Here is a 16922-nt window from a genome sequence, read left to right on the forward strand (position 1 = left end):
ATAAAACCTATTTTGTCACCATTACGGCTTTTTTTTTGGGGGGGGGGGGGGTGCATGAAAAAGTTTCTTCCTCCAAGTTGGGGCGTGACAGAGAAAGTTTGAGAACTACTGCCATGCAAGTCTATGGGGTCAGAAGTCAAATTTGTCCTAGAGACATTGGGCCACTTGAAGGTTCATCGGGATCCCTCAAGACACAGCCACGTCAAATTTGGGGCTTCTAGCCCATGAGGAACCCCGAAACCCTAACCCTAATTCCAGCAGTAACCCTAACCCTAACCCTAACCCTAACCCTAATTCCAGCCTTATCGCTAACCCTAATGCCATGCAAGTCTATGGGGTCCAAAGTCAACTTTGTCCTAAAGACATGGGACCACTTGCAGGTTCATCGGGATCCCTCAAGACACAGCCATGTCAAATTTGGTGCTTCTAGCCCATGAGGAACCCCGAAACCCTAACCCTAATACCAGGTGTAACCCTAACCCTAACCCTAACCCTAATTCCAGCCTTATCGCTAACCCTAATGCCATGCAAGTCTATGGGGTCCAAAGTCAACTTTGTCCTAGAGACATGGGACCACTTGCAGGTTCATCGGGATCCCTCAAGACACAGCCATGTCAAATTTGGTGCTTCTAGCCCATGAGGAACCCCGAAACCCTAACCCTAATACCAGGTGTAACCCTAACCCTAACCCTAACCCTAATTCCAGCCTTATCGCTAACCCTAATGCCATGCAAGTCTATAGGGTCAAAAGTCAACTTTGTCCTAGAGACATGGGGCCACTTGCAGGTTCATCGGGATCCCTCAAGACACAGCCACGTCAAATTTGGGGCTTCTAGCTCATGAGGAACCCCGAAACCCTAACCCTAATACCAGCTGTAACCCTAACCCTAACCCTAACCCTAATTCCAGCCTTATTGCTAACCCTAATGCCATGCAAGTCTATGGGGTCAAAAGTCAACTTTGTCCTAGAGACATGGGGCCACTTGCAGGTTCATCGGGATCCCTCAAGACACAGCCACGTCAAATTTGGGGCTTCTAGCCTGAAAAATTTTTCTTCCTCCAAGGTGGGGCGTGACAGAGAAAGTTTGAGAACCACTGCTTTAGGGGATGTTCCTACATTTGTTGGCATATGATGTTCAATATGTGTATAAAAGACACACAACAAAATTGGCAGTGAAGACATTTACCATATTAACTAGTTGTAGAATGCTTTAATACATCTCTCAAACATCGACTCGATTTTACTTGAAATGTATTTTTTACTTGTACATATTACTTTGTGAGGCACGACAACAGATGTAAGCTTCGAAGGTTTCATTTCTGTAAACTAGAACATTTAACAGTGCAAGCTTATGAGAAATAACAAAAATGACTTGTTCACATGACCCACATCTATAGTGAAGGACAATATTAGTCAGTCACTAGTCAATATTAAGAAAGAGCCAACAAACAAAACAAGTCTCACATGTCTCACATGTTGATACACAATATCTAGGCCAACTATTAAACTAGAGATTAACATTCAATGCTCTTTTTCTGACATTATCCGCTTCCTCTGGTTTATACACCAGGTAATTACTTTTGTCACAAGTCCTCGGCAACCAAAAAGTGCGGTTTTCGAGAAGCGCCATTTATACAGTCGAATTGAATTAAAGTGCCTGTTGGCAAGCTGTGGTCCTACCTGACAGGATGACGCTGAGGGCATCACTTTCAACATCCAATCAGCTGAGGGGGAAACTGGGTTGGACGAGCGCATGTTCTCTCTGGCTCTCTCGCATCCAGATCAACGCAGACGCGTGTCCTCGGTGCGGCCCAATACACAAACACACACATACAGAGAGAGACACGCTGTGCTGCGTCTGCTCGGTCGGTGATGGAAAACACCCGCTGCTTTGCAAACCGCTTCTCCGACTACAGAGGTGCGCTGCTGCCGCCGGCACAGGGCGCCCACACCATCGTGCCCGTCGTCGTCGCCACCGTCGATAAAGTCTTGAAAAAGATCCCCGTCGACATCGGCGACTGCGACGGAGGGCTGTACGATGGGCCGGCCGGGGTGGCTTACATGCTGTACCACGTCGGCGAGTGCCCGCTCTTCTCCGACCACCGGGACGTCTACCTCAAGACGGCCAAGCAGATCATCGACGCGTCGGTCAAGTACGTGGACGCGGAGCCGGATATAAACATGCGAGCCGCGTTCCTGCTCGGCGGGGCGGGGGTCTACGCCGTGGCCGCTATGATATACAAGTCCCTGGGCTTGGCTGACTTCGTGAAGCCGCTGACCAAATTCCGTAACCTGTGGGAGGTGTGCGCGCCAATCAATTTCCTGGAGTGCGGGTCGGACGAGCTGTTCGTGGGGCGGGCTGGGTATCTGTGTGGCGCCCTGGTCCTCAAACAGAAGCTGGGCATAGAGGTGAGCTGCAGGCTGCAGGTGCTACATATTTTGTAGCTTTTTTGTTTTGTTTTGTTTGTTTGTTTTTCATCTATAAGGAACATATCAGCTCTCGAATGTACGGAATTTACTTTTAACTGGGTTAATCCACTTTATTCACAAAATGTCCACTTTATTTGCATTGACTTAGTTCATAAAATTTCTACTTTATTCACGAAATTTCGTATTTTATACGTCAACCTTTTTCATGAAATTTTGACTTTATTCGCGAAATTTCCATTTAAAACTCGAAATGAAAAGTTAAAGTAAAAATCTTCTTCCTGTATTTTTTTTTCTCTTCTTGTGGTCCTAATCCTCTTTTGTACGAATGCCAAGTGCAAGGCATACTCAATGTGTTTCAATAAGAGCAACCACAGTGTCAGGATAAGGATCACAGGTGTCTTGGGCCCTGAAGTTCACCGAAAGTGAACTGTGCTAATTGGCAGGAGTACCAAGCTACCTAATGCCCCCAGGGCTCCTATTTAGTTTTCAGTTGAAGTCAACAGGCTTATTGTCAAAGGGCCTATACTGTGGGCCTCTTTTGAGTCGTGGCAACAAACTCATGATGCCTGAAATTTAACTTGAAGATATGGTTCCTTTGGGGATCTTAGACACGCACGGTCCTTCAATACAATGGCAATAGCAATGGAATTCTGGGATATGTGGATTACCAGAGATATTGGAAGCAACCTGAAATATCTGATTTACTAAGTCTAGTATCTTAAAAGTAAATGGGAACAGAAGGGAAAACACAGATCTGAGGGTGCATTTTTGCACAGCACACATTCCTATTTGAGTTTTATCCTGGGCCTGTACATCAAAAGTCTTTTAACTCTTTGAACAATTGTCATTTGTCTCGCAGATTCTGAGCAAGGATCAAATCAAATCAATTTGTCAGGCCATCATTGAGTCAGGAAGACAATATGCCAGGAGGAAGAGGAAACCATTTCCCCTCATGTACTCATATTATGGAACAGAATATCTAGGTAAGAATTCTAACTTTAAGCAAGTTAACTCAGAGGTTAATATGTAAAAAACAAACAAAAGGACTTTGCCTATGTATGTGTATGTTAGCATTTGAAAATAAGGATTTCCTTAACCCTGCTTTCCAACCTGTTGTCTTCTGACAGTCGAAGGGTCTTTCAGAAATGCTGCTATCTGGTTCTCAATGTCAGGCTGCAGCGTGTACACATGCAATGCTAACTCTCCTCTCCTCAACTGCATCGGATGACGACAGCCGAGCGAGTTGGACACACTCACTAACTTTCACAACAACAGAGAGCTCATAGTAAGCATAGCCTCTCAGGCAACGTCTGCATGGAAACAACCAGAACGTTGGGATTGAAGAGGGTGGGTGAAACATAAGAGCTGTCCCTGGATGTTTAGTAAAGACACCAGGTCAGAGATGATGGTGCATGTGTTACAGCTTGCTTGCCTTGAGGGATTCAGGTTTTCTCATAGGAGCAATCAGCTACAAATTGAAAAGGGAGTATGTCCCACCCAGGAGAGCTTCACCACATGTATTCAGCCTTATATAAGGGGAAAAATGCCCAGTGAAGTGCGGTCATACTTATCTTATTGATTTATGTCCAATCCCAGTGTGCCTTGGAATTATTCTGAAAAGTAACTATACATACAGTAAATGTATATATACAAACAGTATTTAAAAATAACTCAAACTGTACAAGTAAACTTGGTTCTCAGAAGAAAAAGCAGAAACACCTGTTTCCTCTACACACACAACAGTCAAACAGAGCTCTCTAAAAATCTTAACCCTGGGAGGAGACTTCTAAAAACTCCAGTTTTACTGATCTACTGAACTTTTGGTCCTTATAGGGCAGTAAAACTGATCTGTTTGCATGTGAACAATATGCCAAATGACTTGGGAAAACTTTTTTTCAGTCAGTCAGGCCTCAGTCACATTTTTGATTATCCACTTTGTTCAAAGCAATATATCCTGAAACGCCTCAAAAATGAAATGTTTGAATTTGACACAACAACAGTTTATTAGTGACTGAAAGGCACTATGGAAACATTCACTTTTGGACCTCTTAGTGATTTGTTGATCTGTCCATCTTACTGTCCACAAGAAATCAAATTCCACATGGGATCAAATTTCTTGACAAATGAATGTCTTTAACCTTTAACCTTTGTCGGTTTCCGTCTCAATAGCGTTGCATTTAATTTACAAGAACGGTTCAGCATGAAAAAATGACTTCCTGGGTGTTCAGACTGTTTTTGAGGAGCCCTCCAGTGTGCTGCCGCTCGCAGGAGTTCTGATGTTCTGGCGTCACCAACTTTGGCCTGATCACCTTTGTAATTTAGCCATTTCAAACTAAAACAATTTCAATTTGTAATCAATCAATTCAATTCATAAGAAAAAGTAGAAACGTCTCAAGAATGCAAAGCAGGCTACAGTTGGGAATCCCAGAAGTCAGATTCCTGCTCTGTGAACGTTCGTGCCTGCGTGCTCTCCGGGTTTTCCTCCTTGCCTGGCATGTTGCTTCCCTGCACGCCTGACTCAGCTTGTGCACGTTTGACCGCCTCGCCTCCCACCTCCCCCGCCCGCCCCCCGCTCCTCCCCGCCGACAGGAGCGGCTCACGGCCTCTCGGCGGTACTGCAGATGCTGCTGAGCTACCAGGACATGCTGAGTGGGACGGAGAAGGACCTGGTGTGGCAGAGCGTCGACTTCCTCATGAACCAGGAGCAGAACTGCAATTGGCCTGCCGAGCTCGGCGCCATCATAGAGAGGGAGAACGAGCTAGTGCATTGGTGCCACGGGGCCCCAGGTATGCACTTCACATTTGCCAACATGGCTGCGCGAGGGAAATATGCAAGATGCATTAAGCACAATGAAGCGTGATAAATAAATGCAAAAAACGGTAAATGTAATGCACTTACATAGTATCTTTCCAGCACCTTCACAGTAGCCCAAAGTTCCCTACAAAGGCCTCTCGATCACCCATTCACACACCCACTGGTGGCTGCTGCAATGCAAGGCGCTGCCAGCCCCATTGGGAGCAATTTAGGCAGACTAAGACAGACTAGGATGGAGCAGGATTTGAACTGCCAACCTTTCGGTCATTGGACAACCCCCTCTACCTCCTGAGCGGCCATTCCAGACTTCCTTACTTTTGTTTTACCACCATCTTTTACAACCAACTGTCATCCTAATTATCTCCTGTGTCAATCTCCCAATGCAGGTGTGGCCTATTTGTTTGCAAAGGCTTACCTGATTAACAAGAAGCCCCAGTACCTTGACACGTGTATTCGCAGCGGGGAGCTGGTGTGGCAGAAAGGTCTGCTGAAGAAAGGGCCGGGGATTTGTCACGGTGTCGCGGGCAGTGCTTACGTCTTCCTGCTGCTCTATCGACTGACGGGCAACTCGAAGTACATCTACCGGGCTCAGAGGCAAGACGACCTGCCCCACGCTGATCCTGTTCGGGTTCATTAATATTTAAAGTGCCGCCGTCGTTTGATGCGTTGACCTTGATTCGCTTTGACCATGTCGTCTTTCCTCCCCCAAAGGTTTGCAGAGTTCCTTTTCACCGAGGAGTTCAAGACGGGCTCTCACTCCATCACCAGCGTCAACAGCCTGTTTGAGGGCATGTCGGGGACCATTTGCTTCCTGGTGGACCTCCTGCAGCCGGACCAGTCAGAGTTCCCTCTCTTTAGTGTCTTTGTGTGAATAGAAGCAGGTCGTGTCTCACCAAAAAGAAAAAAAAAAACACAAAAAAAAAGTCTTTCCCATGAAATCCTCAAATGAATTTGTGAGAACATGGTTATTTAGAAGAGAGATAATGTGAGTGAAGAGAACAGAGTGGAGAGATGGGCGATTTTTGATTGGGGAAAAAAATGTTTATTGGAAGTTTGGGGGGAAAAAAAAAAAACAGGTCTAGATTTATGTCTATCCTGAAGTGGATGTGCAGCTTCTAGGCTTTATCAGATTTAGGCAACTAACTGTCACGGTTCCATTTCCATTTATAATGCACTAAATCGTACTAAAACAGGCTTCCAAAATAGGACATAGCTCCCCATGGGAGGACGTGGGGGAGTCAGAGGGAACAGATGGAAGGAGAGATGTGAAGCAAAGATACCACACAGTGCAGACTCGCAAGACTTCAGAAACTCTGCATTTGCCAGTTTAGAAAAAAAGCAGCACTGCTGGCACATTAAAAACAGATTTTTTTTTTAATACATATATATATATATATATATATATATATATATATATATATATATATATATATATATATATAAAACATATCCTGTTTTGCAAGAAACATTAACATGCAGCAAACCACCAACAGCTTTGAAAAAAGAGGTTATCACACCCACGTTACAAAACATACCTGCAGAAAACAGTGAAACAAGTGTCACGTAATGCCTTTCAGAGTTTCCTACCACTCCACCAGCTGAACATTGCATAAGGCAGTGCTTTGAGTTTGATGTCTTTTCGGTGAACGATTTCTCTTAACTGCTGATGGCAAGAAACGTGGTGGTAAGGGAGGGGTTTTGATAACGAAGTGACAGGAAGGACAGAGAGTAAGGAAAAAACCCTGTATGTCACCCTTCTTTTCACAGTCTCACTTTGATCACGCTGTGCCATATCACTTACTCACCCTTGTGAAGTGAGGTCTTTATTGTGAGTAGCAGTGTGACAGCTGTTTGTGTGTTTGATGTGCTGTTCGACTTGTTGAATATATTGTGATTTGATAAAATCTTGCTGTGTTAAAAAAAAAGACTAGGTTAGACTGTGAGTGTTTTTAGTGAGAAAACTTTGAATTCATTACAACGCGGTCTTTACAACATTCTGCTTTAGTTGTGTGAATTGTGTACATTTGTACCGATTTGATGAAGAGGCCTTAAAAGCAGAATCGGAGTTCTCAATGTGAAAATTTGCCATCGTCACAAAGTTCAGACAAAAATTCTTTGGGCAGTGTTTTTGTCATGTGACTTGAGAGAGGAGGAAACATAAATAATACGACCCACCAAAGCAGGTTGCCAACAATAACTATAATAATATCTGTTGTGGCACGTTGATGAGTTGTTTGTACATGTTGTGTTTGTGTTTGTGTGTTTTGTTTTGTTTTTTTTGTAAATGCAAACATTTCTGCAGTTTGTCAATACAACCAAAATATTGTTGCTGAATAAAAAAAAGTGTCTATGAAAAAAAAATGCTTCGTGGTATTTTTAATAGCTGGTGTGATTGCGCTTGCAACACTTAATAAATCCTTTCAAAACATTGTTTTGGCATGTTTAGCAACAGGGATAAGCGATAACGTAATCATTGAGTGATTTCAATATTCAATTCCTACCAGTAATAATCATTTTTACAACCGTATTTGGGAGTATTGACCGATGAACACTTGTGAAAGACCAAACAACGCTTCCCAACATCCAACTCTTGTATCATTGGACATTCAATATATCTGTACTTCGGACTGCTGCTTGAATCCAGTGAAGATTCTACTACAGACGCAACTTTGTACTTTAGTTCTCAGTTACTGTCACACCTGGATGAACTTTCCTCCGTACAAATTCAGCAGCTCCTCTGCTCAGCCACAGTTTCTGCGCCACTTTGTGTTTTAGTATTCCGACACATTTCACCCTTTGACCAGATTTTTGACCTGAATCTTGGAACTATCGGGAGGAAACCAGTCCTTTTATCTTCGAATCAAAGGAATTTTTGATTCTTTTTTTCCCCCCCCGACGGTGAAAACAATCGCGTTGCCCCAGTCGTCTCCCCGTAAACAACAGCGTACGATCCGCTTGAGTGACCGTGCGGGGCGTTTCTTCTCCTCAGTAGCCTGCAGCATCGCCCGCCCCTCTTGCGCCCCCCGCAGTCTCTCCGGGGAACCACACCTGGCCGTGAAAACATCCCGCCCTCTTGCCGGCCGAGCGCAGACGAGCTGCGGCAGCGGCGGCGGCAGCGGCGGCGGCGTTGCTGCGGTGGCCGCTCGGGAGCCCACGGACTTTCTCACAGCCTCCATCTCTCTCTTCCAACCACCACCACCAGCACCACCGGAACCGACCGTTATGAGCGTGCCGTCCCCGAGCGAAGCCGCTTCCCCCCCGGATGGCGGAGCGTGAGTGAGGATGCGACTCCCCACTTCCATCCTGGTGTCGGTATCCCTGTTCACGGCCGAGACCACGGCGGCGCTCTACCTGAGCACCACCTACCGCTCCGACCACTTCTGGCAGGGTCTCACGCTGCTCTTCACGCTCGTGCCGTCCGTGCTCGTGCAGCTCACGCTCACCTTCATCCACCGCGAGCTCAGCCAGGACCGGCCGCTCGTGCTGCTGCTGCACATCCTGCAGCTCGGACCCATCGTCAGGTCAGCGGCGCGTCTGCGCGCTTTTTTGCTCGTATCTCCGCCAGATTGTGGCTGTTGTGATGCCCGTGTGCGCATTTTGTGTGTCCGCAGCGTCGCGCAACAATATGTCAGACTGGCTGGATGTTTTCCTCTTTTTTTTTTTCGTAAACATGTCCGATCTGAACGCCTTCGCATCCCATAAGCAGCTTATTGGTGTGATGGATACGCTGCGCACATGCTCTTGTTGTTGTCATCCAGGCCTTTTGTCTCTGCTGCAGTGCCACTTAGTTCGGGTGTTACAAAGGGAGCTGGGGGAGGGTCAATAGCCCCCCTGTTGATGTGTTCCATATACTAAACTGCTGCTCATCCTCTTCCACATAAACCCTCTGCTCCCTCCCTCCTTTTGCTCTTCACGGCGTTGATCATTCCCATGCATCATCTTCCAGGCCTGCAGCTCCTGGTGATTTATTCGTGGGTGCAGATAATAAATCAGCCAACGTGAAAGTCCACCATGCTGCAGCACGCAAGGATGCTGCTACCGAGGAGCATTTTTCAAAGCTCTTTGCGTGGTTCAGAAAGCGTGACCTGACCCGGCTGGACCATCTGTCCCAGCCAGGAGTTTCTAATCCAGCGTGCACAAGAGCTCCCTAGGACTGTACCCACATCTCACACCCTGGCACCATATTATGAAATATTCAAACTGTGGGCGAGCTGGTAAGAGCAAAGAGTCATTTGCTGGATGATGGAGTTTAAACTGCAGCTCAGGCAGATAATTGATTTATCAATAGTTGGTGTCGCAGAGTCTGCGAGTGTTCAACATGTGATTGGCCGTTGTTTGTTCGAAATGGGTCAAACAACTGACCACTTTAGTCTCCTGAATTTTTCGTTGTGTGCAGTTTGTTTTTATCTGAAGCACCTTTCAGGAAAAACATCCCAGGTATGCTGTATTTGCACAAGTGGAAGAAAAAGAAAAATCAACACTCAGGGCTTAATTCTTTGGACAATATTTGAGAGCTAAGAGCGTTTCTAGGAGCTTATAAGTCAATTCATATTGCAGCACTTGCAGCCTAATCCAGTTTAATACCAGTTGACATATATTACACTAATGATCTGCCGTCTCATCACTTAGGGTTGATCGATGTCAGGTTAAAGGCTGCAGTGTGGGAGTCAGTTACCCCTGCAGTCACATCTGGGCCTTCTTCTGAAGAAGGTGGTCCAAAAAAAAAATTAGACAAACTGAACTAAAACCTGAGAATTAGATGCATAACTCAACAGATTTTATGTACATATATATAACTACACAGACATTTTCATTTGTACCAATCAAATTAAAGGGTTTATTGTCATTCCAGAGGCCACCAATGTTTTTGTCAGGTTTAAATGTTTAGAATTGGATCCAAACAATTTTTTCCTACTCAATTTAAACAAAGCAATATAAAAGTCTGGCCACGAGCAGTCCAGCTCCATTGAAGCTTCAGTTGAACTGACTGTAATTGAATAAACCCAGCATTGTGCTTACTCTCGGAGGTCATCATTAATTAAAGTGCGGCCTGTTTTTCTACAAGGAGCTCCTTGGTGAGTGGCTTTAAGCCGTTTGGCATCCATTGAGTTCAGATGAGATAATAAGAGAATGCCTATTGCTCTTCTTCCTTACAGTGTATACACATATTTACAGTTTTCAATGCCCCTCTCACTACATATAGACCCTCCCGTGCCCTGACCTCTATATATCAGACCCTGGCCGCCTGGTTTCCTCTCCAGCATGCCCTCAAACGATTGCAGCTCCCCCCCTGTCTCTACCTCAGCGACGAGCACATCTAAGAATAGCACATGTCACTGCCGGCGCCTTATCTCTGAAAACACAACCGAGGAGAGGAACGTCCGTCACAGCGCAAGCGGCACTTCCTCCTCAGTCCTTCTCATCCGCCCCAAACAGTATTTAATGTACCGTGAAGGGCCTTTTAACGCACTGTCAGACACTTACCGCAAGTCACAGGCAACACCTGTTTTTTGAAATTCTTCAATCGGAAGTTGCGCAATGTGTGAAGCAAGTACAAAACAGGAAGCACATTGGCAAACGGGGTAATAATATTTTGGCAGTATCATTTGTAGTAGTGCTGCAGCATTTCCAGCAAATTAATAATTAATAATAAATAAATTGTGAATCTGTAAGTTCTCCCCAGTTTGTAAATATACAAATGATGTAAAACATTGACCTTTGCAAGGAAAGCTTGCATAATTCATGACGATTTTGGCAATTTTGTGTTGTTTTTTTTTCATGAATATCGTGTTTTAGGGTCATGTTTCCCAAATATCTAGTTGGACTTAAAATGACGTCTTTCTTGTCACTGCCCAAGAATTCATGCATGGATTATTGCCACCCTGAAGTACAGATGTGTGACTGTATGAAATGAAAGTGATTTTAGATTGAAAGGATCAAAGATCAGCTTTGTTGTCACACTGTGACGATGTGTCAAAAACTGTTTTTGAAGATGTGACGACGTGACGCAGAAACAGGAAGTGTGGCTCTGACCAGATTATTGACGCGAACAATTCCGAGTTTCTTTTTTAAACTGTCATAGTCAAAAGGATTATATTGTAATAACATCCATTCACCAACAGTTATTTTGAAAGGCACTTTGTTATGTGAACTGGACTTTGCCAAACTGTTCTGCAGGGCCACTGTGGGATGAAAATGGGTATTTGAAAATGTATAGATTAATTTGAAGCCCTTGAAATTTCTTTGCTCTGTAATACATTTTTAGTCTGGACAGACAAGGATATAAACTGTAACCTGACTAGCACATTGAAGTGTAGCTACACTGATTCTTGTTTAGTTATTTGTTGCCTGCCACTGACTGATCATCAGTCTGTCACCCAGCAATCCTGTGGATTAACTCGCTCCACCCGGCTGCTTTATTGCCTTCGTGTCATCTCTGTATGAACCCTGTGGCCTCCTGCCCATGGCCCGTCAGCATGTTCACCGCCTTCCTGACTGTCACAGGAATCGTTCAGACAAGTGATAACAAGGGCGTAACTTTGATCTGTCTGCTTGGTTTGGACCTCTGTCTGGGATTTTCACTAATCTGTAGACACGTTTGGAGGGTTTGTCAAGCACCGTTCTCAGGTTTCTGGTCAAATCAAACACTCTCGGGTGACATCACGTGCTATTTTCTTTCACAAGTGAATATTTTTTCGATAGCTTTTCTTTCACATGTGACATCTCTGTGTTTGACCGGAGTAAGCGGTTGCCTCGGGCCAGAAAGACTCACATTAGGGTCTGTCACCTGATCAAAAAAATTTTTCCAAAATAAAACAAATATTTGCAGCCAAATCCGAAATTTTTCAACCATGTCCAACTAATAAATTAAACCAGTTTATCGCTCAGTGTGCGTGCTGTGCACACAAGGATGATCCCCAGTTTCATTAATTTAATGGGAAGTCCAAATAAAAAGACACAAGTGAGTTCCAGGGAGTCATCAGCTAATGTGGTGATGATGAAAACATATTGACTGAGTCTCCTAACTGTGTGTCTGTGTGTGCCGCAGGTGTTTGGAGGCGTTCTGCATCTATGGCAGCGTGGGCCGCGTGGAAGAGCCTTATGTCAGCATCACCAGGAAGAAGCAGATGCCACGGGGGGGTCAGTCGGAGGAGGTGGAGCAGCAGGTGGGGCAGGCGGAGGGGAAACTGTTTACGCACCGAGCAGCCTTCTCCCGCACCTCGGTCATCCAGGCCTTCCTGGGCTCGGCGCCCCAGCTGACCCTGCAGCTCTACATCTGCGTCCTGCAGGAGACGGTGTCCATCGGCCGAGGTGAGCCCGCAGCCTGCAAGTGGTGCAGAGTTAACGCCACTGCCGCCCGCTGTGGCACGATTTGAAATCTGGTTATGCAACCACAGCAGCAGCAGCAGCTGCAGCAGCAGCAGCAGCAGCGTGCGACTGTTGGGTTCAGGCTGTCAAACCTTCAGTGTTGTGAAATTGGTGCAAACAACTGGTGCGAAACATAAGTGGTCTTGTTATACACACGAGTACATTATATTCTGCAAGTGCACTCAGAAGAAAGGTCTCAAATCTCTGAATGATCTAAAAAAGAATAACAAAAAAATCACTCCGGAAGGAGGAAACCGGCTAACGATCTAAAGCTAAGAAAATTTAGCAAACACGAAACTTTCCAACTGAAGGAAAACCTAATAGATAATAATCCAAAACATAAAAAAACTCACGTCTAAAAAATGGTCAGGTGACGCATGAGTAAAAGACAAGTGCTCTGAATCGAGAGGCCAGTTAGTCTCCTTTTCAAAATAAAACAGGAAATGGCTGGACTAAAAAAACCCAAGACAAGACAAAACTCACCATGGTGTGACAGACTGTCTGAAGCCTTAAAGGTCCAGTGTGTCGAATTTTTAAGGTAGCCTATTAATATAATATACTTGCTCTATGTATATTCTTTTATATATGATTACCGTTCTAAGTGTAGAAAAACTAAATAACTTTTATTTCACTGCGAGTATACGCAGTTATTAATGCATTAATGGGCAGCATATTGTGCTTTTACCAATATAAAAATAATAAATCAGGCCAAAGCTTACAAACTAGAACTGCAACAGATATGTTCCCAATTTTCTGTGCTAAAGCAAAAGTGAAAATAGCCATAATTTTTATAGTTTAAATATTTATTTCACAACTCTCGCCTGCATTATCAGTCCATGTTCAGTCATTCATCGAAAATGTCATCAGATCCATTTATATAAGATGTAAAAAGGCAGATGCGAGGGGAATCTGCTCCCAGAAACACAGAAGATAGAAGCTGCTGTGGGCTGAAACGCCTGCTGCTAAAGAAGGCTTTTCTCGGTAGGCAACACTGGCTTTGGCAGCACCGCAGTGCGCGGTGGTCCAGACACGGAGCGGCGACGACATCTGTTTGCTCTGTCTGAATGTGACGGACAGATGGTTCACCAAATCCCCTTCAGTGTTCAGCCTCTTGTTTCCAAAATGCTTGGTGTGAGTTCTTTACCAGATGGGCTTGTGAGATAATAAATCAACAGTCTAGGAAGCGTTCCATGTCTTGTGGCAGAATTTCATTTGTGGGAAATTGAAAAGGGAAATTTTAAGCCGCAAACTTAAGCATGGAAAAACTTCACGCTGCACTTGATCCGAGCGCTGCTCAACACGATGCTGTTGGCCACCGCTGTGTAAAATCTCAGTTTCACTTTCACGTGAACACTTTGTGCTGATGTAGCTCGTTGCAATGCTTCCTTCCTTTTCACCGAAAATACTGATGGTGCTGGTTTTCATTCCCATGGAATTCTTGTCAAACGAGTTTGTCCAGCCACAAGTATCCAAGCGAGGCAAACAGCCACGGGGCAGAAATTCTGGTTGTAGTAGTTCTGTAACTGTCACATTTGTTTCCGTAAGAATTTCAACCCTCTCATAGTTGTATTAAAAGAGTAATAGGAAAAAGTAATGAATTTATAAGTTAAAAATTGATTATATATGTGTTATATTTCGTTTTATCTCTTATCTTCTCATCGGCTGCCTTTTGTGTCTGTTAACGTGTAATCAATGGAGTGAAGCAAAGCAAGCTTGTTACAGGGCAATAATAGAGAGAAGTTCCATTGTGTTATTTATGTCTTCAGTTTCCATAGGTTTGTTCCAAGGTTTCTGTTTGTCTGTGACTCGTCTGAGCTCAGCTGATAACACATATTGTATTTTTTCTGTAGTTCAGCTTAAGATTTGTTAACACAATGTGAAATATGAAGCAATGGTTTTACTTTAAGGAGCAGTGACATACAACCATCAAGATTGCAATATCTCACTTGATGTGTGCTGATTCTAGAACGGTTGAAAATTTCACAAAAATGCTATTTTGATGATTTTTCTTTTTTCAATTCTGACCGCCCGGTTCTTTTCATTGGCGTCGCCCCCTTTGTAGGCACGCTGATGGTGATCTCCCTGCTGTCCATCGTGTACGGAGCGCTGCGCTGCAACATCCTGGCCATCAAGATCAAGTACGACGACTACGAGGTGGACATCCGGCCCATGGCCTACTTCTGCATCCTCCTGTGGAGGAGCTTTGAGATTGCGTCCCGCGTGGCGGTGCTGGTCCTCTTCACCTCTGTGCTGCAGCTCTGGGTCCTGCCCGTCATTCTCGTCAACTTCCTGGTTTTCTTCTTCTGCCCCTGGATCTTGTTCTGGAGGAGCCACTCGCCCTTCCCCGAAAACATCGAAAAGACCCTGACCAAGGTGGGCACCACCACCGTCCTCATCATGCTCACCTTCCTCTACGCCGGCATCAACATGTTCTGCTGGTCCGGTGTGCAGGTGAAACTCAACGACCCCGACCTCATCAACAAGTCTCAGAACTGGTTCCGCATGGCCGTGTACTACATGCTGCGCTTCGTCGAGAACGCCCTGCTGCTGCTCATGTGGTACATCTACAGAACAGAATTCTACAGCTTCATCTACGCGCCGCTGCTGGTGCTGCAGCTGCTGGTGGCCTACGCCATCGGCATCTTCTTCATGCTGGTCTTCTACCAGTTCTGCCACCCGTGCCGGAAGCTCTTCTCGTCCAGCATGGCGCAGGGCATGTGGCGCTGCCCCTCGCTGCTCTGCCTGGGCTGCGCTAGCGGGTCCTCGCTGGGCGGGTCAAAGGGCAAGTCGGACCCGCTGCAGCAGCAGCAGCAGCAGCAGCAGCAGCGGCGGCTGGACGAGGACGGGGAGCGGGGCGAGGACGACGAGGACGACGAGGACGCCCGCGACTCCACCAGCGACGCCATGGAGGACGCGCCCAACGAGACGACGTACGACATGCTCTACGACACCATCTACGAGTCCACCAACGAAACGGGCCACAGCGCGGAGGAAGAGATCAACGGCGACGTGTGCCACGGCGTGTCCTGCAGTCCCTGACGGGAGGCTTTTTCGACGTGCCAGTCGGAGAGGGATGATGGTCGTCCGACTCCGGAACCCTCTTAAGTGCCACGCGGATCCCCTCTTGACATTCCAGCTCCGATTGCGTCTCCAATCCTGCAGATTTTCTGTACCGTCTTCGCGTTGTGTCCCTCGCCCACCCACCAGTGCCCCATCTTTTCATGAAGCAGATGTGTCCTTAAACGTGCGGAGGCCTCACAAACGCGTGTTGTTGCTCACTTGTTGAGCCAACAAAGTGGACTCGGGCTTGGGCAGCACCCTAACTCGGTTAGCCTTGAAAGACTGCATCCGCTTATATGCTGCATTTACCTACCACATGGAGCCATTGCGATTAAAGTGATTGTATCCAGTGTCTCTCTTTGGCATGGAGGTGTGCATGTGAGCATGTGGGGAGGAGACGGCGCCTGTATTTATTAGAATTTTTTTCCCCCTGAACCCCTTCCTTCTTCTTTTTTTTTTTTAACTTATGGCTGCAAGCAGTTGATTTTTTTTTCTACTCCTTAATAAGAGCTTTATCACTAACCGAGCTGCTTCTGCTGTGATGTTTGTGTTTGAAGATGAGATGCTAATCTCCACGCATTTGTTTCAGAGTCCGGTCACCAAACACCGTCACCGTAAAAAGCACGAGAAATATCTCAAGAGTGTCACATTACTTTGCACGTTTACATAATAGATCCAAGTGGCTTTGGGTCGGCTGTGTTGAGCAGCAGCTGTATTGATGTGAATCGCTTCGCTTGGATGGATTTTTCTATTCGAAATCATGCTCTTCAATGTGTGTGTTTCATTAGTTGAAATACATGAGTGTTAAGTGCACGAGTCAGCGTGGACTTTATCCAATTGAAAAATGTTTCAAATTGTTAGAAGTGTTTTTTTTTTTCTAACTTGCATCCGTTAGATGTTTTATCTGTGTGTGTGAAAGAGATCCTGTTTTTGCACAAACTCCTTTTTGCAGTGTCTGCAGAGGGTCGAGGCCTGGGTTATGCGCCAGATGTTTGTACAAATATACCAAGCCAAAAAGCAAAATTTATTGTACACATCATTCTCATACAGAGTGAGATGTAGGATATCTAAAGAGTAAAAAAATACACACTGAAAGAAAAAAAGCGAAATAAATTTATATTCATATGCGAAGATTTCCTCTACGTTTATTTCCAACTGTGCTCTGCCATCTAGTGGACAAATATATATTAACTGCACAACTTCAGCAGGAAAAGAAAAAAAATCCTAACCGATATTTTAGTTTGAGAT

General features: G+C 45.3%; 2 protein-coding genes across 3 annotated transcripts; both read left to right on the forward strand.

Moving 5' to 3' along the window:
* The first annotated feature begins 1873 nt into the window (after nt 1–1873).
* LOC142880597 (lanC-like protein 3) lies at nt 1874–6117 on the forward strand. The gene is made up of 5 exons (XM_076014525.1): nt 1874–2410; nt 3291–3414; nt 5021–5218; nt 5633–5840; nt 5958–6117. The coding sequence occupies exons 1-5, from the start codon at nt 1874–1876 to the stop codon at nt 6115–6117; spliced, it is 1227 nt and encodes a 408-aa protein (XP_075870640.1).
* A 2106-nt stretch (nt 6118–8223) lies between these two features.
* On the forward strand, nt 8224–16805 carry xk (X-linked Kx blood group (McLeod syndrome)). Of its 2 annotated transcripts, XM_076014524.1 has the most exons (4): nt 8224–8767; nt 12295–12557; nt 14677–14987; nt 15066–16805. In XM_076014524.1, exons 1-4 carry the CDS (start codon nt 8529–8531, stop codon nt 15651–15653), a joined length of 1401 nt encoding a protein of 466 aa, XP_075870639.1. In that variant the 5' UTR covers nt 8224–8528; the 3' UTR covers nt 15654–16805. The 2 variants fall into 2 exon arrangements, with proteins under 2 accessions (XP_075870639.1, XP_075870637.1); XM_076014522.1 differs by having other exon boundaries at nt 14677–16805.
* Nucleotides 16806–16922: the final 117 nt, after the last annotated feature.

The sequence above is a fragment of the Nelusetta ayraudi genome, unplaced genomic scaffold (genome assembly GCF_046127955.1).
Source record: "Nelusetta ayraudi isolate G7.1 ecotype Tasmania unplaced genomic scaffold, CSIRO-AGI_Nayr_v1 ptg000169l, whole genome shotgun sequence".
Taxonomy (NCBI): Eukaryota; Metazoa; Chordata; class Actinopteri; order Tetraodontiformes; family Monacanthidae; genus Nelusetta; species Nelusetta ayraudi.